Source organism: Ischnura elegans, chromosome 1, assembly GCF_921293095.1.
Source record: "Ischnura elegans chromosome 1, ioIscEleg1.1, whole genome shotgun sequence".
NCBI classification, from domain to species: Eukaryota; Metazoa; Arthropoda; class Insecta; order Odonata; family Coenagrionidae; genus Ischnura; species Ischnura elegans.
The window spans coordinates 125943514-125964020 of NC_060246.1; the positions used below are offsets into that span (position 1 = coordinate 125943514).

General features: G+C 37.8%; 1 protein-coding gene across 4 annotated transcripts in view; it reads right to left on the reverse strand.

Moving 5' to 3' along the window:
* Positions 1-20507, reverse strand: part of LOC124169429 (guanylate cyclase 32E) — a 64149-nt gene that overhangs the window by 10173 nt on the left and 33469 nt on the right. For all 4 annotated transcript variants that reach the window (XM_046548037.1, XM_046548047.1, XM_046548028.1 and 1 more), the window contains exons 10-14: positions 13297-13485; positions 11224-11506; positions 7601-7741; positions 6676-6799; positions 1552-1798 (exon numbers count right to left, since the gene is read on the reverse strand). In XM_046548037.1, the coding sequence (XP_046403993.1) occupies positions 1552-1798; positions 6676-6799; positions 7601-7741; positions 11224-11506; positions 13297-13485 (984 nt within the window). The remainder of the gene's footprint in view (positions 1-1551; positions 1799-6675; positions 6800-7600; positions 7742-11223; positions 11507-13296; positions 13486-20507) is intronic.

The following is a 20507-nucleotide window of genomic DNA, read 5'->3' on the forward strand; positions in this document are numbered from 1 at the left end:
AAAACAAATTTTACACCATGCGCTCAGCGTATTTCCCTACTCCCTATGGTTGTTTAGGCACCTATGACGTCACGCCTGGCCTCGGCAACGCTCGGGTGTCTTCGCACAGTGGTCGGCTCAGAGAAATTTTTCTCGATTTTAAATGCAATTTTTTTATTTCTTTTGATGTTGAATGGAGAAACTGAAGGTATTTTTGCGAGCTAATGTATCCATTTGACTTATTCAAAATAGTTTTTAGAGCAATCCACGACCCATGCAAGTTCCTCATTGAAAGCATGAGAGCAGACACAATTACATAGCATATCATCAGCCTCCCTGTCTAGAAAAAGGTGATTGAGTGCAATGGCAAAGCTTTTGAATCTTTTGGCACCACACTGTTGGGAACCAAGCATGCGATCTAAACTCTTTCTATCATCGATGAGCTTTCAGATATGCTGAACATAAAAAGAACACACAGAAAAATGATTTGGAAAGATAATTGAGCATTGATGGATCAGCCAGAAATAATGAAATTCCATGTACACTGCCCTTGATTATTCACTGAGGAGGCATCAAATCCTTCTTCCCTGATGGCTCTTGGTTAGCATGAGAGTGGATAACTATGCATTGTCAGCCTCCCTAAATAGAGAAGCCGGTTGAGCCCTCTACAGGACCTTTTGAATCATATATGCTCTGTTCATTTCATCTTTGCGGGTGAGCTGGTGTGGCTAAAGCAAGTGGGGGTGAGGGGAGGGAAAGTTTCTCAACTTGTGAATCTGCTCATAGAGCAGTGTTTCCAAACCTCACCTGTTCTTCTTGTATGTATGTGTCAAAGTATGCCTTTGACCAGCGGTGCCTCATTCAGAGTGGTAGCTGACAATGTCATAGGCTTCTGTGAAAGGATTATCATTAATACCTTCCAAATGAGTATTTATATTGTCTCGGCACCGGGGCCAAAATACCTGTGGCCACCCATGACTCACACGTTTTCAGTGACTAAGTAGGGTGGCTATGTACGTTTGGCAACGTTAAGTTTGCTCCTTCTCTCTCTCTCTCTCGATACTACCCCTTCCCCAACAGCAAAGCCCTCTGAGAGCTCACCCGCAAACATAAGGTGAATAGAATATAGCAATACACCATTGGCCACCTGGAACTAATATTTCAACTCTAACCAGTCAATGATGAGTGCTTAAGTACTTAGAGGTAAAAAAGACCGCTAGTAAATATGACTCATCCGTCAAACTGATACGGATATGAATTATAAAAAACTGTCCACTTTTTATGCAATGCCACCTTCTTCTCTATCAAAGCTGTTATGGACTTTGGTGACACTTATGATAAAGGCATTTTCAAAATATGTATTAACAAAATTAATTCAATAACCTTGCATAAACGGCAATGAGTTTAGATATCACTTAATGACCAAAGCTAGAAGACCATCTAGGAAACACTGCGCTCATTGCAATGAATTGAAAGAAATCAACATGTATCATTATCAATGAGTTTGATCTATTCATTTTAAGAAGAAAAACCTAATTCAACACAAAATACCATTAACATAATCATAAGCACCTGAATGTATTCCAATACGCAACAGCAGCTGTTCAGATGTTGGACGATGGCGGATGGGAAAGTGCTGAATGCACTGAAGGAGGTGTAAGGCCAAAGATGCTACCTCCCCAGCATGTCTGTCACCATTCCTCACAGGAAGACCACTGGCCACCATGTAGGCATCTCCAATTGTTTCAACTTTATAGACATCATAGCGAGGAATGATTGAATCAAAGCAGGTGTATAAATCATTCAGCATTTCAACTACCTACGGAGGAAAATAAAAGATTAATGAAAATGTTCATTAAAAAAATTGATCATAAGTAATATTTTCCATCATACATATGAATATGAAAATTAAAAAAAAATCAGCATTCAAATATCAGCAAAAATTTCAATAGAATAGTCTAAGGATGAAATATATGAGTGGATAAGAAAACTGTGTAGTTTTAATAAATTGGTTTCTGTATATGTATCTGGCTAAAATGCTGCAAACCAATACATCAGCCCACTAGAAAACTAGTTCAATTTTATCATGCTGCAATAATTGAGTTAACACGTTGAGTGTGGATGGCATAGCCTTGATGCCCAGCATTGGACCTGCCAACAGGCGGGTGGCATCACATTGATGCCACGCCGGCCTATGTCTTTCAATCGCACCCTACGCTCCTTCGCTCTGTTCTGTCTACTCTCATGATGGTTTCCTGCACATGTACTGGATTAAGCTACCTTGATATGCCTTCCGTTTTTGAAAAATAGTTTACATTTTTAGAGTCCTTTGTTTACATTTATGGAGAACTTTTTAATTTGTAAGAATTTTTGCCATTTCAAAACAATTTAAATTTATTATTTTCTTTACTCTTCCAAATATTTGTACTAAATGTTACCACATTTGAAGGTTATCATTCCTGTTTAAGTCCTATGAAAATTTTTGTAAACAATATTTAGTCATAATCTTTCTTCGATCTTATCGATGAAAAATATACTCGTATTACAAAATACGGTTACTATACACACGCTAAACACAGTTGAATAATATGTTGCAGTTTTTATAATTTTTTAAGCTTAATATTAACATCTTGGCATTATATCTCATAACATTCTTCCAGAATATATTTGCAACTTATTTTCTAAATGATCCTTTCAATAGGGGTTTGATTATATTGGTTACAGAAAAAGAAATAGATTTTTTCGATTTAAAAAAATTTATTTTGTATGCGTTTGTTAAAGTTACTTGGTGGGAATAATTACGACCACCATTCCATTATTCATGGGAAATATTGGTAAAGTTTCTTGGAAAACTTTCATATTTTTCCTTTCGAATGAGAAATTGGAATTGGGGAAATCTTTTGGGAAAAAATTATAGAATTTCGGGCTCAAATAAAAGAGTCATTTTACGTCTCTTCAGAATAGACTGCAAGTCACTCTGTGTCGCCTATTATCTCTATTTTTAGAGGAATTTTTGCCATTCTTGTGAGAAATACATGCAATTATTCTGTAATGTCCATATTGTGGAGAAGGTCAGCTCTTCCTTCTCAGTTTTTGAGACTCGCTATTAGTACAGTCTCTCCTTCAAAGATCTTTCAATTGCGTGTGAAGTTGGGTGCATTTTCACTCCTCTATTGAGAGTTTATTTATTCTAATATTACCGTAGAGCCTTGTTCTATTTGACATTTCAGTATTTTACACATATTTAGACACTTACGTGGAATATGGGATAAACTTTTATTTTTAATGTTATTCCTATTTTCAAACCCCAACGACTGTTTATGTATCAGCCTTTGGTGAACTAGGCTTAGAATATCTCCTCTCAATAAAACTATGTACCTCTGGCACAATTTACTCAAGTGTATATGTGTGACATTGCATTGGGTCTTCTCCATTGCGATGTTCAAGGTGAACATCATGGAGGAAGATTTACTGAGGTAATTGACAAGACACCTTTGAATGAGAACATCTTGGTGAATCGGTCAAGACCGGAGAGGAGACTGACAAGGAAGATGGGTGGCATAGGATGAAAGAGAGGAAACCCACAAATGCATGGAAGTACCAATCTGTGAGCTGATACTGCATGATGCAATCTGCCGAAAGCATTACAAATTGACATGATGCAATCGGCCGGATGCATTAAAAAATAACATGATGCAATTGATGGGATACAATACATCCACGAAGGTTTTTTTGAATTTTGAGGCAATTCACATATTTTACTTCAACCAAATGGAGCTATTATAATCAGAAAAGAAAGTCAGCAAACTTTCTATGCACAAAGAAACAATTATTTTTGGATTATTTTATGTTGCTGTTAAATCTGGAGCATGCACGTTTAGATACTTCTTGTACGTCGGTTCTAAACGTTAATGCTTACATCTTTTTCTGACTGCAAAAGAGCTACCTCATCAGTCTTGTGTATTTTGTAGGTGTCATGTATTTTATTGTAATGTATTTTATAGTTGTTAACTGAGGTTTACATTGAGGATGTAAGTATGTGGGAGCTGAAGAAAATATTCTCGTCTGAAAGGTTTTGGTCCATATGGTCAATGCATGTCAACATGCAGTTCTTCAAGGATAACTGAGTATAGGAATCTTACTCGTGGGGAATTGGAGACATTTTTAGGTCTGATTTACCTAATGGGTATTGTAAGATTGCCATCCATCCCAGATTATTGGAAAAGATGGGAAAATATCTTCGATTTTCCTTGCCTTTACAGCACTATTTCCAGAGGCCGATTTAAATTAATTTTTGGTTGCATGCATTTTGGCCGGAACCCTGGAGTACATTATCCAATACCAAGGGACCCCTTGCATAAAATTCGGCCCCTTTTGAATTTATTCACTCAAAGAATGAAAGAAATTTACTATCCGGGTAAAGAACTCTGTCTACATGAGTCCATGTTACTTTGGCGTCACAAACATGAATAACATTATACATATATGCTTTCTGAGCCTAATGGTCTCGTGCAAGATGTTATAATTTACACTGGGGCGAAGGATCCTGAATTTGGAGGCAGGGAACATGAAAACAAAGTCGTGTAAAAATTAATGGATAGATTTATTTTGTGTGGGCAGTGTTTATACAGTGACGTAGCCAGGATTTTGAAATGGGGGGTTGTTTACCAGAGATTTTGGGGCCCTTCCGTAGGGTGCAGGGTCCATTTAACTCGTTTTTGGCATCTCTAAGACTCAACGGGGGTTGTAACCTGGAACCCCCCCTCCAACCCCCCCGTGGCTACGCCACTGAGTTTATACATGGAAAATTATAATAATTGTTGAATTATCTAGTGAGTTACTCAAAAAGGACACTTACACCACTGAAACTGTAAGAACAAACAGAAGACATAATCCTCCTCACGTCCTAAGCAAGACTATTAAAAGAGGCGATTCAGTATACCTCTGATAGTGTATGATGTGCAGAAGTTCCAGGGCTGAGTTTGAACCCTTGTTTCAAAGAATTTCACAATTATTAGTTAATTTTTGAAGCATTAACACTAAAGAAAATATCAAAAAGATAAAATAGCTTCCATATGTTTGCATGCAAATCTAAGTTACTCGTAAATTTAAAAATTTAGAAATGTGAAAATTAAAATTCGAAAACTTAATTTACCCAAAATTTGATGTATGGATAGTGGATGACGCCAGCAGAAATATTTCTCTTATTTTATAATTCAATTGTATAAATCAATCCCGCCAGCATTTCAGAAATTATTTCAAGCTTCTTAGTTGCTAAGTAAAAATATTTTGTGCGTTGCTCCTAATGTTTGTGTAATGGGTTGCATAAATATCCGGAGCATTTATCACACAAGTGCAGATGGCATCACTGTGATGCCATCAACAAATTGTTTAATAAATAGTCAAATGAATATACAAATCCTTATTTTATTATTTTTTTCATATTTTCGAAAAACAAAGTGAATGCAGTGAAAAAAAATTCTCTGCCAATGTAAAACAACTCTGAGAAAATGTTACGCAATGAAAGGGTTAACTGTTCACATGATGTAAAGTACGTATTTCATTATGAATTGATACAACTCAAACAAAAAAGATACTAATAATAAAAAGGTATCTTAAGCCACAATTTCATCATACTTTTTTTTAAAAAGATACAACCGTTACACTTCTGTGTAAGTTCTGATTCCAATTAAGTTCCCTGCATTAGCTCTTGGTCCTGGTTCTTAGTTATGATTCTTAATCAATTTCATTTCCATTGCTTAAATGGTTTTCAATATTAAACAATCATTATTGAACACCTACCTAAAACAATGCAAAAGGTTATCTCACAAGCTAATGGTTCCAAAACTTCATTTTATTTAAAGTACATATGTAACATTGATTGTGCTTTAGAAAAGAGTAGTGATTTTTTTTGGCTTGCATTTGTAGCTAAAAATCATCCAAGATAAAGTCAGTACAAACAAAAAGGAGAAACAAAAACCTATGAATGAAAATTAGTACATAGTACTTTGCCTTTAGACTACATTGAAGCCATTTGCAGCTCCTGAATTTTTTTTCGTTCATAATTGGATGGTCATGCATACATATAGAAAACGATGAAAGACATTTGTATTGCAAAGAGAAATAAAACACCCTAAGATGATGATAGGTACTCATTAAACACAACGAAAAGGTTAAGTAAAGCTAGCTAAGAGAAAATAGAATCACAAGATGATGATGCATTCCACACAGAGCATTGGCTTGAGCAGGAAATGAATGAAGGATCCTGTAAAACTGATTATAAGACTAGTCATGACAAGTTAACCTCGTTGAAACCAAGTCAAATCCATCATATTCTGCTCCAGTTCCTTACAATTGGATTAAACTAGACATTTTATAAAGATATGTATGTCCATAGAAAAAGACCATATGTATTATAAACTTAAGATAAAATCTGGTAGCAAAATTAAAGTAACTAATGCACACAGTATGAAAAACTACAGCTCAAGAAAATAAACTGTACAGCAAAATAAAAATCAATCAATCAATGTCAAACAGTGGTTGAGGCTAAAATAAATGTAATGATATATAAATAAATAAAATACATACGTGCAAACCACAAGTGGATGCAGCTACATACTAACTTCAAAAGCATATGAATGACGATCCATTGAAGAGAAGTCTAAAATTGCTTGCAATCAAGGAGAAAGCTCAGACCTGTAAAGGTGTGCTGACTGCTGCTAATTCAGTGAAACCAACAATATCACTGAAATATATTGTCACACAGTCAAAACTTTCTGCTTCAACCGGGTCTCCTCTTTTCAAAGCCTCAGCCACAGTCCTTCATGTCGATAAAATTAATAACATATGAGAAATTATGGTCCATCATGCTTTAAATGTATTGAGTATATGATATTCCATACTTATTTGACAGTACATACATGGATACAGGTTACATAAAGAGCACAGCAGCCAACTTCAACACCCTGATCCTGTATCCTTCCAAATTTGAAAAAATAAATAAGCACCTTCAAAACAGGTTTTTTGAATGGGCTGGAAATCATCTAAATGCAGGTGAACAGGTGTTAATGTTGAGGGGGAAAAGAGTAGGTATATTGAAGAGTGCCACTCAGTCCAGCTGAAGACTAGCGACCCCTAAATAACACTTATTCACTTCTCTGTAGATGATTGCCCAGTCAATAAAAAAATTGATTTTGGAGATATTTTTTTTCCAACCTAAGGCTCACACATGATTTTTTCCTGCCTTCAGACACTTTCACATATGCCATTTAGCAGCTCAACTTGATTATGCACTCAGATCCAGCATCCTGATTACTTAGTAGGATGAATTATAAAAGGGCTAATGAGGCAAAAAAATTTCCTTAAGGGTGACATTTTTATCTTTTGCTAGGACTAGAAGGTATGAAAAAGTTTTGCCCTGGGTTAAGCCTTAGCACTCTAGCCTCAAAAGAAACTAGATATTCTATGGATAGAAAAAGATGGAGAGGAGTTTGAAGATGGTATCTATCATCACTCATTTTCCATGAGCAAAATTAAGAGATAAGTACCAATGTTGGTACCTGTTCAGTTTTGTCTGCGTAACGCAAAGTTTTATGAACAAAGACTGAAAAATTCTCCTTACTTTGGCAACATCCGATGAAGGAGAGCCTCTGTTTTCTTCTTTTCCTCACTTAATTGTATGGTCCTTTCTTGAACCAAGACTTCTAGATTGTATGCATACTTCTCCATGATTGCCAACATGTTATCAAAAATATTAGGTTTCCTGAAAAGAAAAAAAACCTTATTAGACTCTCCACCCCAAGTTTATATTCATATCGAAGTTTGATGGTTCAAATATTATAGCGTTACGTTATCAAATCTTGGCAATTCATGACGTAAGCCCAGACACTGGGAACTCCTTTCATCTGTCACTGACTACTTGAGGGAAAAACTCTACAAAACAAGACTAATAACCACCAAGAGAAACAATTGTATCAAAAATTACTTGTCATGTTCCATTAACTAGCATATGAAAGTGAAAATATTCAGTTTAACAAGTATTTCGATAATTACCATTAATGACTAATGATCTCAAAAACGAACCTTAACCGGTACAAAAACTAAGTACCTACAAAAGGCGAGTCTGTCAGCACCAAAAATAAGTTGAGAATCGCTGTCAGAGGTCAAGCAATGTTACTCCATCGAAGGCTGATATACGGGAGATGGAACAAGACAGTGCGAGAATGGAGGGGGAAATGACTGAAGCAGGGGGGGGGGTACTTTGAAGCGGAGGAAAAACTCCCAAAATCCCAGTCAGCCCTAACAAGTCAATTTTCCCCAATTTTCCTGGGAGGAAACTCTGGAACAGTTCTCGTCATTCAAGTAGGGATTTGGGGAGCAGCATACTGCCGGGTTTCTTCTCCTCTATCTCCTGGATGGAGACAAAGCCAATTGGTGTGATCAACAGTTCAGGCAAGCCATTGGAAGTCAAGAAGGGGAAAGACATGGTAGGAATGAGGTCTTGGAGGGAGAGAGAGTTTTGATTGATGAAAAGTGGAGTATTTCTCACTCCAAACTGCAGTTTATGCCTCATCCCTAGGATTCCCAGATCCAGGTATTCTTCCACTATACTTGCTATTTAACCCTTTCGCGCCGGGCTCCTTCACGGGAAGTTGCTTTTGGCTGTACGAAGGCTTTGAGCATTTCTTTTTCGCCCTGTACGGAGTTGTTCCTCGGCAAGGAATCGTCCAGGTAGTCGCTCCCTCCACTTAATTACCTTTTCTAGCGGGGTGCCGGACCCTTTCCTCGGCAACTGGGCAAATATAATCCTCGACCCTTTTCCCGCAGGCAGCCCATCACGGCATACTTTTGCGGTCAGTTTATTGTTACTAGTTCGATTTTAATTTTTTTTAATTGTTACTATTGCATTAAATGTCAGTTCATCAATGTATACCTTTCATTTTGCAATGCCAATAGAACTTTTAAACGAAGTTCTAAGGTTATTTTTAGGGGTTTCAGCAAAAGGGCATTAGATCATAGACCAAAAAATACTTTTAAGGTAATGAAATCTTTCAATGTTCCTAGCATACTTCTAGGTATTTACGATTTATGATATTAACAAATTTTATATCCATGATGCCCAAATCCACACTCCTCATTCGCGTCTGCTCTCCACGAGTTCTCTGAAAACATGGGAATGAAACATTTCGAATTTTTTTAGAAGAATATTTTCCCGAAAAATTCTCATAAAACTACTTGAATCAAACAAATTTGTTGTTTGAAATTGCAAAATTATATTTATAAAGCAATTTCACTTAGATAAATATAAATTCATATTACGCACGAAATAAGAAAAAATACAAAACACTGTTTCTAGAGTCACTATCTTCGTCTTCATTATCACTTCTGGTGAGTATTTTGATCTCCTGGTATGGCTGGTTTGGATGGCTGGTTCGGAGAGCAGATTTTGGAGACAAAGTTCCGAGACTTGGAGTCTCCGAGCCTTTGAGTCAAAGGCCTTTGCACAAAAATTCTTTGGGCAAATAACCTTTGCACATTTGTAAAACTTGGTAATGAAATTGTAAATTTGATATATTCAGTCATAACATTGTGCAACACAATAGTTACATTTAACCCTCTAACATTTAACTGAGTGGAATTTCATCAGGGTGAATGGGTATGAGAATGCTTAAATTCCACAATATGTTTCCATAGTTTCACCTGCTAATGAAAGGTCAAATAATTAGCTTTATAACAATAGCTTAAATAATTTTAATTTTTTGAGACACCCTTCCACATATAGGCTAGAACTGCTATAGTATATAGATGCACTCACTAAGAGCTCAGAAGTGACCATGCACAGGTCTATGGTGGTGGCACAGCCCAAAGGTCCCCACATCTAGTATGATTGACTAATAGTCGTGAAATGGCATTTCTCAAGAGATGACCATTCAAAATTTTTGACAAAAAAAAAGACCCTAAATGGCTGAAAGCCTAATACATTATCATGAAAAATGCTTTACTTGCTACTGCAGTCAGAATGTCTCCTTCCTTCAAATACCTGACTTCCCAGCAGGGGTCCACCATAGCTGCTAAATTTGTGATTGAGGCTCAATCAACATAATTTCTTTACACATCCTGTAACAACGCAACCCACAAACCACCTCCATACAGCACATCTCTAAGGATGTTGCAACATAGTCACCATTTTACCGGTTCTGTCCAATTAATTTTATGGAGGTTTTAATACATTACCCTGATTAAATATCATGTTAAATGATGCAATAAAATATTGACCAAATGCACCTCATAAAGTATTCTGATTCAAGCCAAAATATGTAACATCTATATACATATACATATTCCAAAATTGTGCAGATAAATATATGAAAGAAAGAGAAAGTGGATAAAGCTCTATGTTATACTTACAAGCTTGATTCAATCAATGAGCATTCTACTAACTTATTGCTGAAAACTGACCTGATTACATTCAGTGAACCAAGCTAAGAGATCAAAAAGCAAAGCCATCACCTTTACACTATACAGTGCAACCTCGATATAACGACACCCCACGGTGCACTAATAAACACTCGCTATAGCGAATTGTCGCTTTACCGGAGGTGGAGCAAATAATAGCCAATATACCTGTTGCGAACAGATATACAGGAACAGGAGTGGTGCGGCGACAGATAAACATATATCCGATAAACGTAAGCATAAATCCAGACGAAAGGCGATGTTTTTTTGCATCAATAAATTTCCTTACTCATATAACGACTAACTATTCAAACAATTTATAAGCGCCGCACTGAATTAAAATCATGCAATGCATTGTTTTGTCAATCATTATATTTATCGAACGACAGTTTACCATATAAATTTGAGACTGAGCACTCCATTAACATCATTTCTAACAGATCGCTAGCAATTACAGATGTTAAGGAGTCTTGATGAAAGTCTTCCGGCGGTGGAACTCTCGCTATGGCGAGAGCCAACACCGAAAGGGTCTCGTAAAAACGAATTATTTAACACGCTTATTATAGGGTCAATTGACGGTGCATCGGCTATCTCTCGTAATAGCGGGGGTGTCGCTATAGCCCGTACTCGCTTTAACGAGGTTCCACTGTATTTAACTACCCTTAGCACATGTGGAAATTTTGCAGAGCGTTCAAATCAGTGGAATGAAGGAACGAACACATGTGACAGGTTATAAATGAGATTTCAGGAAAATTAATTACACTAATAAGAACAAAAAAAATTACTCACAAACCAGCCTGCATTTCCTTGATTTGCACTCGCACAAATCTTAAATCAGGCCTCTGTTCTGGATCTTCATCCCAGCAGCTTTGAAGGCAACGAATAACATAATCAGCTGCATCAAGTCCTTCAGTTGGAGGCCTGAAGACACGTTTTTGATTTGAATGATCTGAGTGGCTGCTTCCTTCGCTACTACTGTGGCCACCTTTAATGCTTCCAAATCTCACACTTCCTCCATTTTCACACTTTGACCCAAAATATTTTTCAGGGTACATCACACGCTCTAATATTTCTGAAACCAAGAGATTTGAAATAAAAAAATGGGAATCATGGCAACTGAAGAGAATGAATAAAAATTCAGAAAAATCATACATAAACTAATGATTTTTTAAAACCCAAGTACCACACGGCAAATTATCGCACAGTGGAAAACTTTTTGTCCCATGATTGACCATTATTTCTAAAAAAGCTTTCATTTATTGCACAGAATTTGACTATCATCCAAATCATGATTATATTTCCTCTCTACACACTTCTTATGGAGCAGGTGATGATGAATGTATATAAAACAAGAATTATTTAAGAGCTCAAAATTTAGATGACAGGATTGGAGAGCACCATCAACCCAATCTTTAAATTGTTGTCTATTGTTAATGGCAAAATTGTTTCCATTTCCAAATTTTATTCTCGGCAACTGAATTCTAATAATTTATAAAGTAATAACATCGAGTCAACTCCTAAAATTACCATTAATTAATTATTCACAATTAGATTTATGAGGAATAAATAATGGTGAGTCCACACAATTGCTGCTCCTACAAAACCAGCAAGGCTTTTTTAACTATGCATCATAATAACTTAGTAGCCTTTGGCCTGTACCCCTTAAAAATTATACGTAGATACAATAATAGAGGAATTAAACTCAGAGACATGTAATATCACTACAGAATTTTTTAGTCAACTAAAATTATATGGGCGGTGAACCTTATCATTTGTACATACCACATGGGTGGTAATACTATAGAGGGTGTTTCAACAACTCATCCCCATCCCAACACATCTGATAACCACAAATGTTTTCACAAATGAAAGTTTTAGGGTACGTACAAAAACAACCTTGATTGCAAATTGCCTTGAGATGCCCAGCACAAATATCATATTTTGCATTTTTAAATCAAAATTCCACGCTCAAGGAGCTCTTCCGCCTGGAGTAGAAGCACACTCCAGTAATCTTCCCCTATAATGCGGCAGGATTCCACCTAAAAGGTTTTCTGCTCCCTCAAACAACTCCCGCTCAGCCTCAATATCTGCCAATGGCAGGAAAAGACTATATGCGATGGCATTCACAGTAGCTCTTTCCAAACTTGCTCCTTTTTTGTAGCCCTCTGAGAAATCAACTCCTTACTGTTGATGCATAAGGCAAAAACAATATGTCTGTCACAGAAGCCCCAAATAAATAGGTCTCTTATTGCTTGGTTTATGAAGGTGCTGATATTGCAACCTCAATCTGCATTCCTCAACTTCATGGCAAACTCCCTGAGTAAAGTCATTTTTACTCGAAAATGCTGATAAAATTTATGGGTTTAAGCTATCACAGACAGCTGAAATGCTTCCTTAACGTACTACATAAATCCCCATAAGATAAACTAGAGGGGTTCCCCTGGAGCACAAAAATTCCTCAGGATGCCATGAGCAGACTTCCTAAATAAAGATAATAGCATGGCTATGTATTCATTTCTCAGAGCTTCCTAGTCCCACCAATCATTGACAATTAAATACTTTTCCACATATTCCTGGTGCAGATTCTAACTCTCTCCTTCGGAAATAAACTTTTTCACTAAAGCCACCTTCCTCATCACCAATTTTGGGATACCATAAATTATTGCCACACCATTTAGAGGCAGGAAACAGATTGCCAACAAGATGGCAGAGGCAAGATTGATTCAGCCTGGCAAATGTTGATCACCAAAAACACTAGGGTACAACACTAGAATAGGGTAAAATAGGATACATTACTGCATCTCTCTAATGGGGAGGAGGAAAAGGTATTTTTTGTATCCCACCCTGTTAAAAAAAACTTACCTTCTACTTTGTAGCAAGTATCTCCCCAAGGCCCGGAACGACCAATTATTTCATATACTACTATTCCCAATGAATAAACATCTCCCTTTTGGCTTCCTCTGGCAGGAGCATTTGCATCACGGAGCAGTTCAGGAGCACGCCACAGCAAACGTCGCATAGCCTTAACTGAATCAGGTTCATCTTGACCAGCTGATAACAGAGAATTACAATGAAAAAACATAATATATATACATATACAGCAAAATGGGATGAAGGCTTATCTTAGGCCGCTTTCAGACGAGACAAATTTTCACCGGTCGCTGTTCACAGCATGGCGCCATGAAATGCAGAGAGTTGCCTCAATTTCACGGCCCGTGCCGTGAATGGTGGCCGGCAAAAAGTCCTCTCATCTGAAAGCAGCCTCAAGGGAATATTGTGTGTATTTCAAGCCGTAGATGGCACAGTGCCATGCCGGATTGAAATGGGAGCCGTGGAGACCACGGCGGCCGTCCACCGTGCTGCACCCTTGACGGAGCGATTTGACTTGTTTGAAGGTATCCATAAAGACCTTTAGTTATTTTAAAACACGGTGCCATCCCGTGGATGGCGGTTGATGAAAAGTCGTCCAGTCTGAAAGCGGCCTTACTAAGATACGATAAAGCATAAAATCCTTATGTGTGAACATATGGAGAGCAAAAAAACTTCAAATCATTCCATATTCCATAGTTATTATACCTGAAAATCACTTACAAGGGGAGACCACGAAACTTGCTCCGCCTTTTTCAATGCCGAATTTTTTATAGCCTTCGGAATGGTGAACACATTCCTGAACTAGTAGTGGTTCCGTTGAATGGGCCTTAGTTTGGCTGTAATTAATTAATTTTCATGCGGTACTTTTCACAAGCCGGTTATAGTTTCATGATATCGCACCACTCAGCAGGTGGGTCAGATGGGGTAGTGGAAGCATTAACGGCTACCACTCAGGTGACCAGGGTTCGGGGCTCCGTGAAGGTTGTATATTTTGTTGTCTTCATTGTGATCATACGGCATCAAATTTTTCATTTATTTTAATTGCGACAAGCATAGACATGAGAAAATTTTTTTATCATCATAATGACGTTTAGGTATTTAAGCTGTGTCATTTCCAACGTGTGGAAGTGAAGGCTCCACTTTCTACTCTCCTCAAAAACATACCGAGAGATTAACGGGGGGCTAAAACAGTGGCTTTTTTTTTTGAAGAAATGACATTTGTTGGTGGAAATCTTGTTATTATATTGGAAGGGCTACGGAAGATTTTGGGAAGCGGAGAGCACAAGACACATTGTAATTGTTGCAAGGTGTAATTGTTGCTTTTAACCCTATAGCATTGACTGTTATTTCTACACAACCGGGCGAATGGCGTACTTTGCCCATGTTATGTGCATATATGACAACACTCGATTAATTAATCTTTATTTGTAAAAATTAGTAAAATCTTGCACATTTATAGGTGATACAGATATAAAGGTACACAGGTGGTACACCGCTGGTCGCGCGGCGTAATTTATATCCCACGGTTGACGGGTTCCTCTTGCTGATCTAAAAAAATTACCTACAATACCATGAACTTTGAAAACTCGCGATGTAGACATTCAAAGTACATTGTAGGAATACACGAGACCATTCTAGCCCAGAATGTACATACGATGTTGAAATCCTTGGTTTTCGAAGATTGACGTATTTTATATGCTAGCACGCCTGGTCCAGGGTCATCAACTTTTATTTCATCCTATTTATTAATGGAAATTATATTTCGGAATGGTTCTTTTAGCACATAGGTACTGTGTAAGTAAACTCCCTATGGAGTAAATTGAATTACAAGTGTTCAAGAAATATGGCATTTTATAATCGTTCTGTGTTCTTATTACTTATGTCTGTACGCATGTTGTTGATTGCCGTGAGCCTTTAATGGCATGTGGTCTCGCAAGAGTGGTTTTCATTTTTAATGTGGAAGTTGATCAGTATAAGCAATGAAAACATTAACATTTTGGCGCACACCAACCCTTGCTAGTGTAGTCTTCGTATCTCCGTGTTTGAAATGACACTGCTTAAATACCTAAACGCCATTATGATGATAAAAAAATATTCTCATGTCTATGCTTGTCGCAATTAAAATTAATGAAAAAGTTGATGCCGTATGATCACAATGAAGACAACAAAATATACAACCTTCACGGAGCCCCGAACCCAAGTCCCCTGGGTGGTAGCCGTAAATGCTTCCCCTACCCCATCTAACCCGCCTTCTGTATGATGCGATGCGATCATGGAACTATAACTGGCTTGTGAAAAGTACCACATGAAAATTAATTAATTACAGGCAAACTAAGGCCCATTCAACGGAACTACTACTAGTTCAGGGATGTGTTCACCATTCCGAAGGCCATAAAAAATACGGCATTGAAAAAGGCGGAGCAATTTCGTGGTCTCCCCTTGTTAGCAAATTTCCAAAAATGCACTTTCAAGGCATAATTACATTACGTCTTTACCATGCATATTAAAAAGATTTCTTTAAACTAAGTGATACATATATTTACTAAACAATTAAAATCCATGTATTTGGTAAGCTTAAGATAAGTTCAATCATGCCAAATCAAAATCGAAGAGTTTGATGACAAACAAACCCAGACGGCACAGAACCCCCCATTTCTAATCCGTAAGTAGATAGTATCCATTGACTACAGGGATACTATGCCACTCCGTCGCTTTTCGTCAATGGATAATATCCATTCACGGCCTGTCCACAATACGCGTACGAAGCATGTCAATGTCCGCTACGAAGCGCGTACAAAAGGATACGAAGCGCGCAGGAACACAGCACTCATGCTAATCTCAATCGATTAGGTTGAAAATTAGATATATCGTACCTGGCACGATCGAAAAATGTATCAAACGCAACACAATCGATAGCTACCGACCGTAGTGAGAATGTTAAGAATTGTAAGTTCTCAATAGGTAAATAATACTATATCATGAATTCTTATTACCATGAAAAACTCACGACCGACAAAAACTTTGTCAGTCACGGCTCATTCATGGCTAATTCAAGCATCCCCAGCATGCAGCATTCATACGTGGCTCGTACTTACTTGGAAACCTTGAGATGTTAATAAGAGTAAAGTCTTATTAATTTTGACAGTAAATAAGACATCACATAGCCCATGAGTAGGGACATGCAAAAGTCGCAAATGCGATAACGCGAATTTTAACGCGAATTCCGGGATTTTCCCGCGAAATACGCGATTTCCGGGGTTTTCCCGCGAATACGCGAATTTCGTGTTAATTGCGATTTTCTCCAATTCATGGGCGTTTTTCACTAACTCAGACGCGATTTTCACCATTATTTTCTTCTGCTCATGCTCCTCCCACGAAATTATTTTTCGAGACGTACATTTAACCCGTAATTTTTTCACTGCATTGGCCGCTTTCCGACGCGACGAATTTCCATGGGCCACCGTTCACGGCACAGCGCCGTGAGATGTCTCGTTTGAAAGTGGCCTGAATTTCACGGAACCGTGCCGTGAACGGCGGCCGGCGAAAAGTCGTCGCGTTTGAAAGTAGCCTCAAGGTAGCACGATGTGTATTTCACGGCATAAACCGCGCACCGCCGGGCCGGATTGAGCCTTGACTTGCTGACCGTCAACAACGCCGTGCCGTCAACTGCGCGATTCGACTCGCTTGAAGACATGCATTGAGACCAATGGTTATTTGAAAGCACAGTGCCGTGCCGTTGACGACGGCCGGAGCAAAGCAAAAGTCTGAAAGCGGCAAAAAGTGGCTCTGCGCCGTCTATTCCGTGAAATACACACGGAGCTACATTGTGGCAGCTTTGTGCCAAAACGACTTATCGCCGGCCGCCGTTCCCTGCACAGCGCCGTAAAATTCAGGCCACTTTCCGACAAGACGACTCTCTGGAATTTACGGCGCTGTGGCGGGAACGGCGGCCCGCGGAAATTAGTCGCGTCTGTGAGCGGCCAATGCCGTGAAAAAATTACGGCTTAAATTTACGCATCGAAAAACAATTTCATGCAGAGCAGAAGGAAAAAACGATGAAATTCGCGTCTGAGTTGTTGAAAATCGCCCATGAATTGGAGAAAATTCATGGTTTCCACAAAGAAACACCCTCGAGGAAATAAGGCGACTTGTTTGTCCGGAGGATGTCTAAACCGAATTCACGATGTCTACAAAGTAGCAAAAATGCCATGGAATCTGATGGTTGACTTAATAAAATTACTGGAGGGTTCAAACTATCCAAATACTCACATTCTATAAAGAGTTAACCCTTTCGCTACTGATGACGAAAATATGCGGCAGGACGTTTCTTGACCCGGGAGACGAAAGGCGAAAATTTTCGTCTGAGATTTTCCTACGCAGGCCTAATGCCGAAAATACGTTTCCTTGCTCTCCTCCTTTTATGACATTCGTGGGTTCGCAAAGTCTTAGTTTCGGGACCCAACACAGGCCAACACCATGGACTGGCAAAATCTGTAACTTCCGAAATCCGGAAGCATGAACCTAGACCCTCGTCTCTTATTACCCCTCTTTGTGGCAAGGGACCGCAGTCATACAATTGTTCATTCAGTTAGTTTGCGAAATAAATATATGGTTCTTTCTCAAAAAATATAAACGAAGAATTGAATTCTTTGTCTTTTGGCAGCGTTTACAAATTTTTAAACGAAATTCTACCATAAATATTAACTTATATCTCGATTTCAGTATAAAATCAACATGGAAATTGTTAAGGCATTAAATTCGTTAATGCTGACGGTAGAGCTTCATTCAAAATTTTAAAATTCTCAGAATAAATCGAGGAATTCAATTGAAAGTCTGCAATTTACGTGCAAGCAACAATCATCCATATAGCTATCCACATAAACAAAGCATGAGTTGACAGCGAACCAATGCTGCTGGTAGGGTTGTAAACCACGAAAGGAGGGAGACCAACTACCCTCAGAGTCCAAGATAATGCAAAATGCCCACTAGGAAGGATCAGAAAAGGTTGGTGTTGAGAGTGCTTGATTATCTGCAAGACCTTTCTTAACAGACGTCCAACATAAATGCTCCATACAGAGGGGACCGAAGAGTCTCATGGAGTGCAGTCCCGCATTCATGTTAAGGAGAGTACTCCACCATTTAGAAAGAGTTAAGGAAGTTAAAAATGAGCCTCGAGAAAATTCATAAAGAGTACTTTTTTATAGATAAAACCACTTATTACATCTGCAAAACATGAAAACCTCTAAAGCAGCTGCTGTAAAGTCAATACCTATGCAGATGGCTGAAAAAGCGTCAACCAAACTTAGTTCTCGTATGGTAGAAGACCTAAGCAGAAAAATAGGTATTTGAAAAGATCTCAGTTTTTGATCCCCAAGAAGTTCCGTCTACAGACATGAACCCTGACTTAAAAACAAAAAAATCTTGGCCTGGAATCAATGGAGACAGAGAAGTTGATGTTGGGGTTGGGAGAATTACAGAAACTACTACAAAAGCAAAATTCCCGCGGTTCAGTGGATGTAATTAAAGCAATCCTGGAGCTCAAATGTCTGAGACATCGTTTGCATCTAAGTGCCTTTAAGCAATTTGGATCCCTTCTGCAAACATGGACTGAGAAAGATTTCTTTCCTGCTATAGCACTGTGATAACAGATAAGAGAACAAATGTAAAAGATGACAACTTGATCACAATAGCAATACATATTTCATTTGAAATTACAGACATTTAAAAGTAATTTCTCTCTATGTAAGCTAGATATATGTATACGCGAAGGATAAATATGTAAAATAGGTTAATTAAGTCAATACTCCATGTACATTATTGCTTTAATTATTCCCGATCAATAATATCCTAAATTTAGGGCAATGGGTGGGCCACTGGAAGGATGGCTCTCAATCAACATAAATTACTTTGCCGTTAAAATAACACCGATTTCAGGGCAAAATAACATCGCTTTTGTAGAAAAATAACACCACTTTTGGCTATAAAATAACCCCACCTTTTGCATGTCCCTACCCATGAGCATTGAAAAGCTTACCCTAAAGCCTGACGAAATAAGATTTTATCAATAAAAATTGCGGATGAAACAGGATTGCTGACACATCTGCTATTGTTATGATCGAATTCATCAAAATGCAAGCAAAAATTAACGAATAGTTCAGTCTCGGCTACTAAAACGTACCCATACCAGGCACTAAAGTATTTGAAAAATTATTTGGGATGAGTAAAAGTCTCTATGTCACTGCAGTAGATGTATCAACCTATTAAAAATATGAAAGTCCTGCCAAATCACCAGCATAAACACTCATAAAATAAAACATGATATCTCTTAGATCACACCTCCGATTTTATACTTACTTTGCATGAAGTCATCACCACAAGCAATTTTAAGAGGCAGGAAAGAAAAAAACACAGAAATACAATACAGATATTATGTATTTTCTTTAGTCAATCACAATAATATTTTCAATTTTCTCTTCTAACCCATATCTACTTTGGCGAAACAATTACTCTTAATCTCTTTTGAATAGAAAATTATTTAAAAGAGGACTGGCCGATACATACCCAGACAGCACATTTGTGGTAATACATTTGTATTACAATTGTAATACAGTGTCAAATGTCCTCTATTACAATCGTATTACAATTGTAATACAGTGTCAAATGTCCTCTATTACAATCGTATTACAAATTCCCTTGTATTTTGCCTTTGTATTACAACTGTATTACAAATCATCTGTATACAAGACGTTTGAATACAACTGTAATACAGTTGTATTACAAAAATCGGTACAATTTGTAAGGTTACAGAAGATTTACTATTTGTATACAAATGGTTGTGCTATCTGGGTAATAACTATCTTTAATACTTTCTCCGATAAATGTCCACTATCACAGCATCCACTTGCACAAAACAAATCCACATCCACTATAGATCTATGTGTCACTTCTACCACAATGTCTGTCTTCTTGACGACAGGTAACAGTGAAGCAATGGTACCTTCCTCCAATCTGGGCACCTTCAATTCAACAAGAATTTTCTCCCAGTCTTCTCGTCCAAGGCCACAGATTATTTCCTGATATCACAAGGTGTGATGTGAAACTCACACACCTAAAATTAATAAATAATAAAATACCACGTCACTTACTAGGTCACATCATTTCCAATTTTTGGTATTTCTGCATGAGAAATCAAATTACTAGGC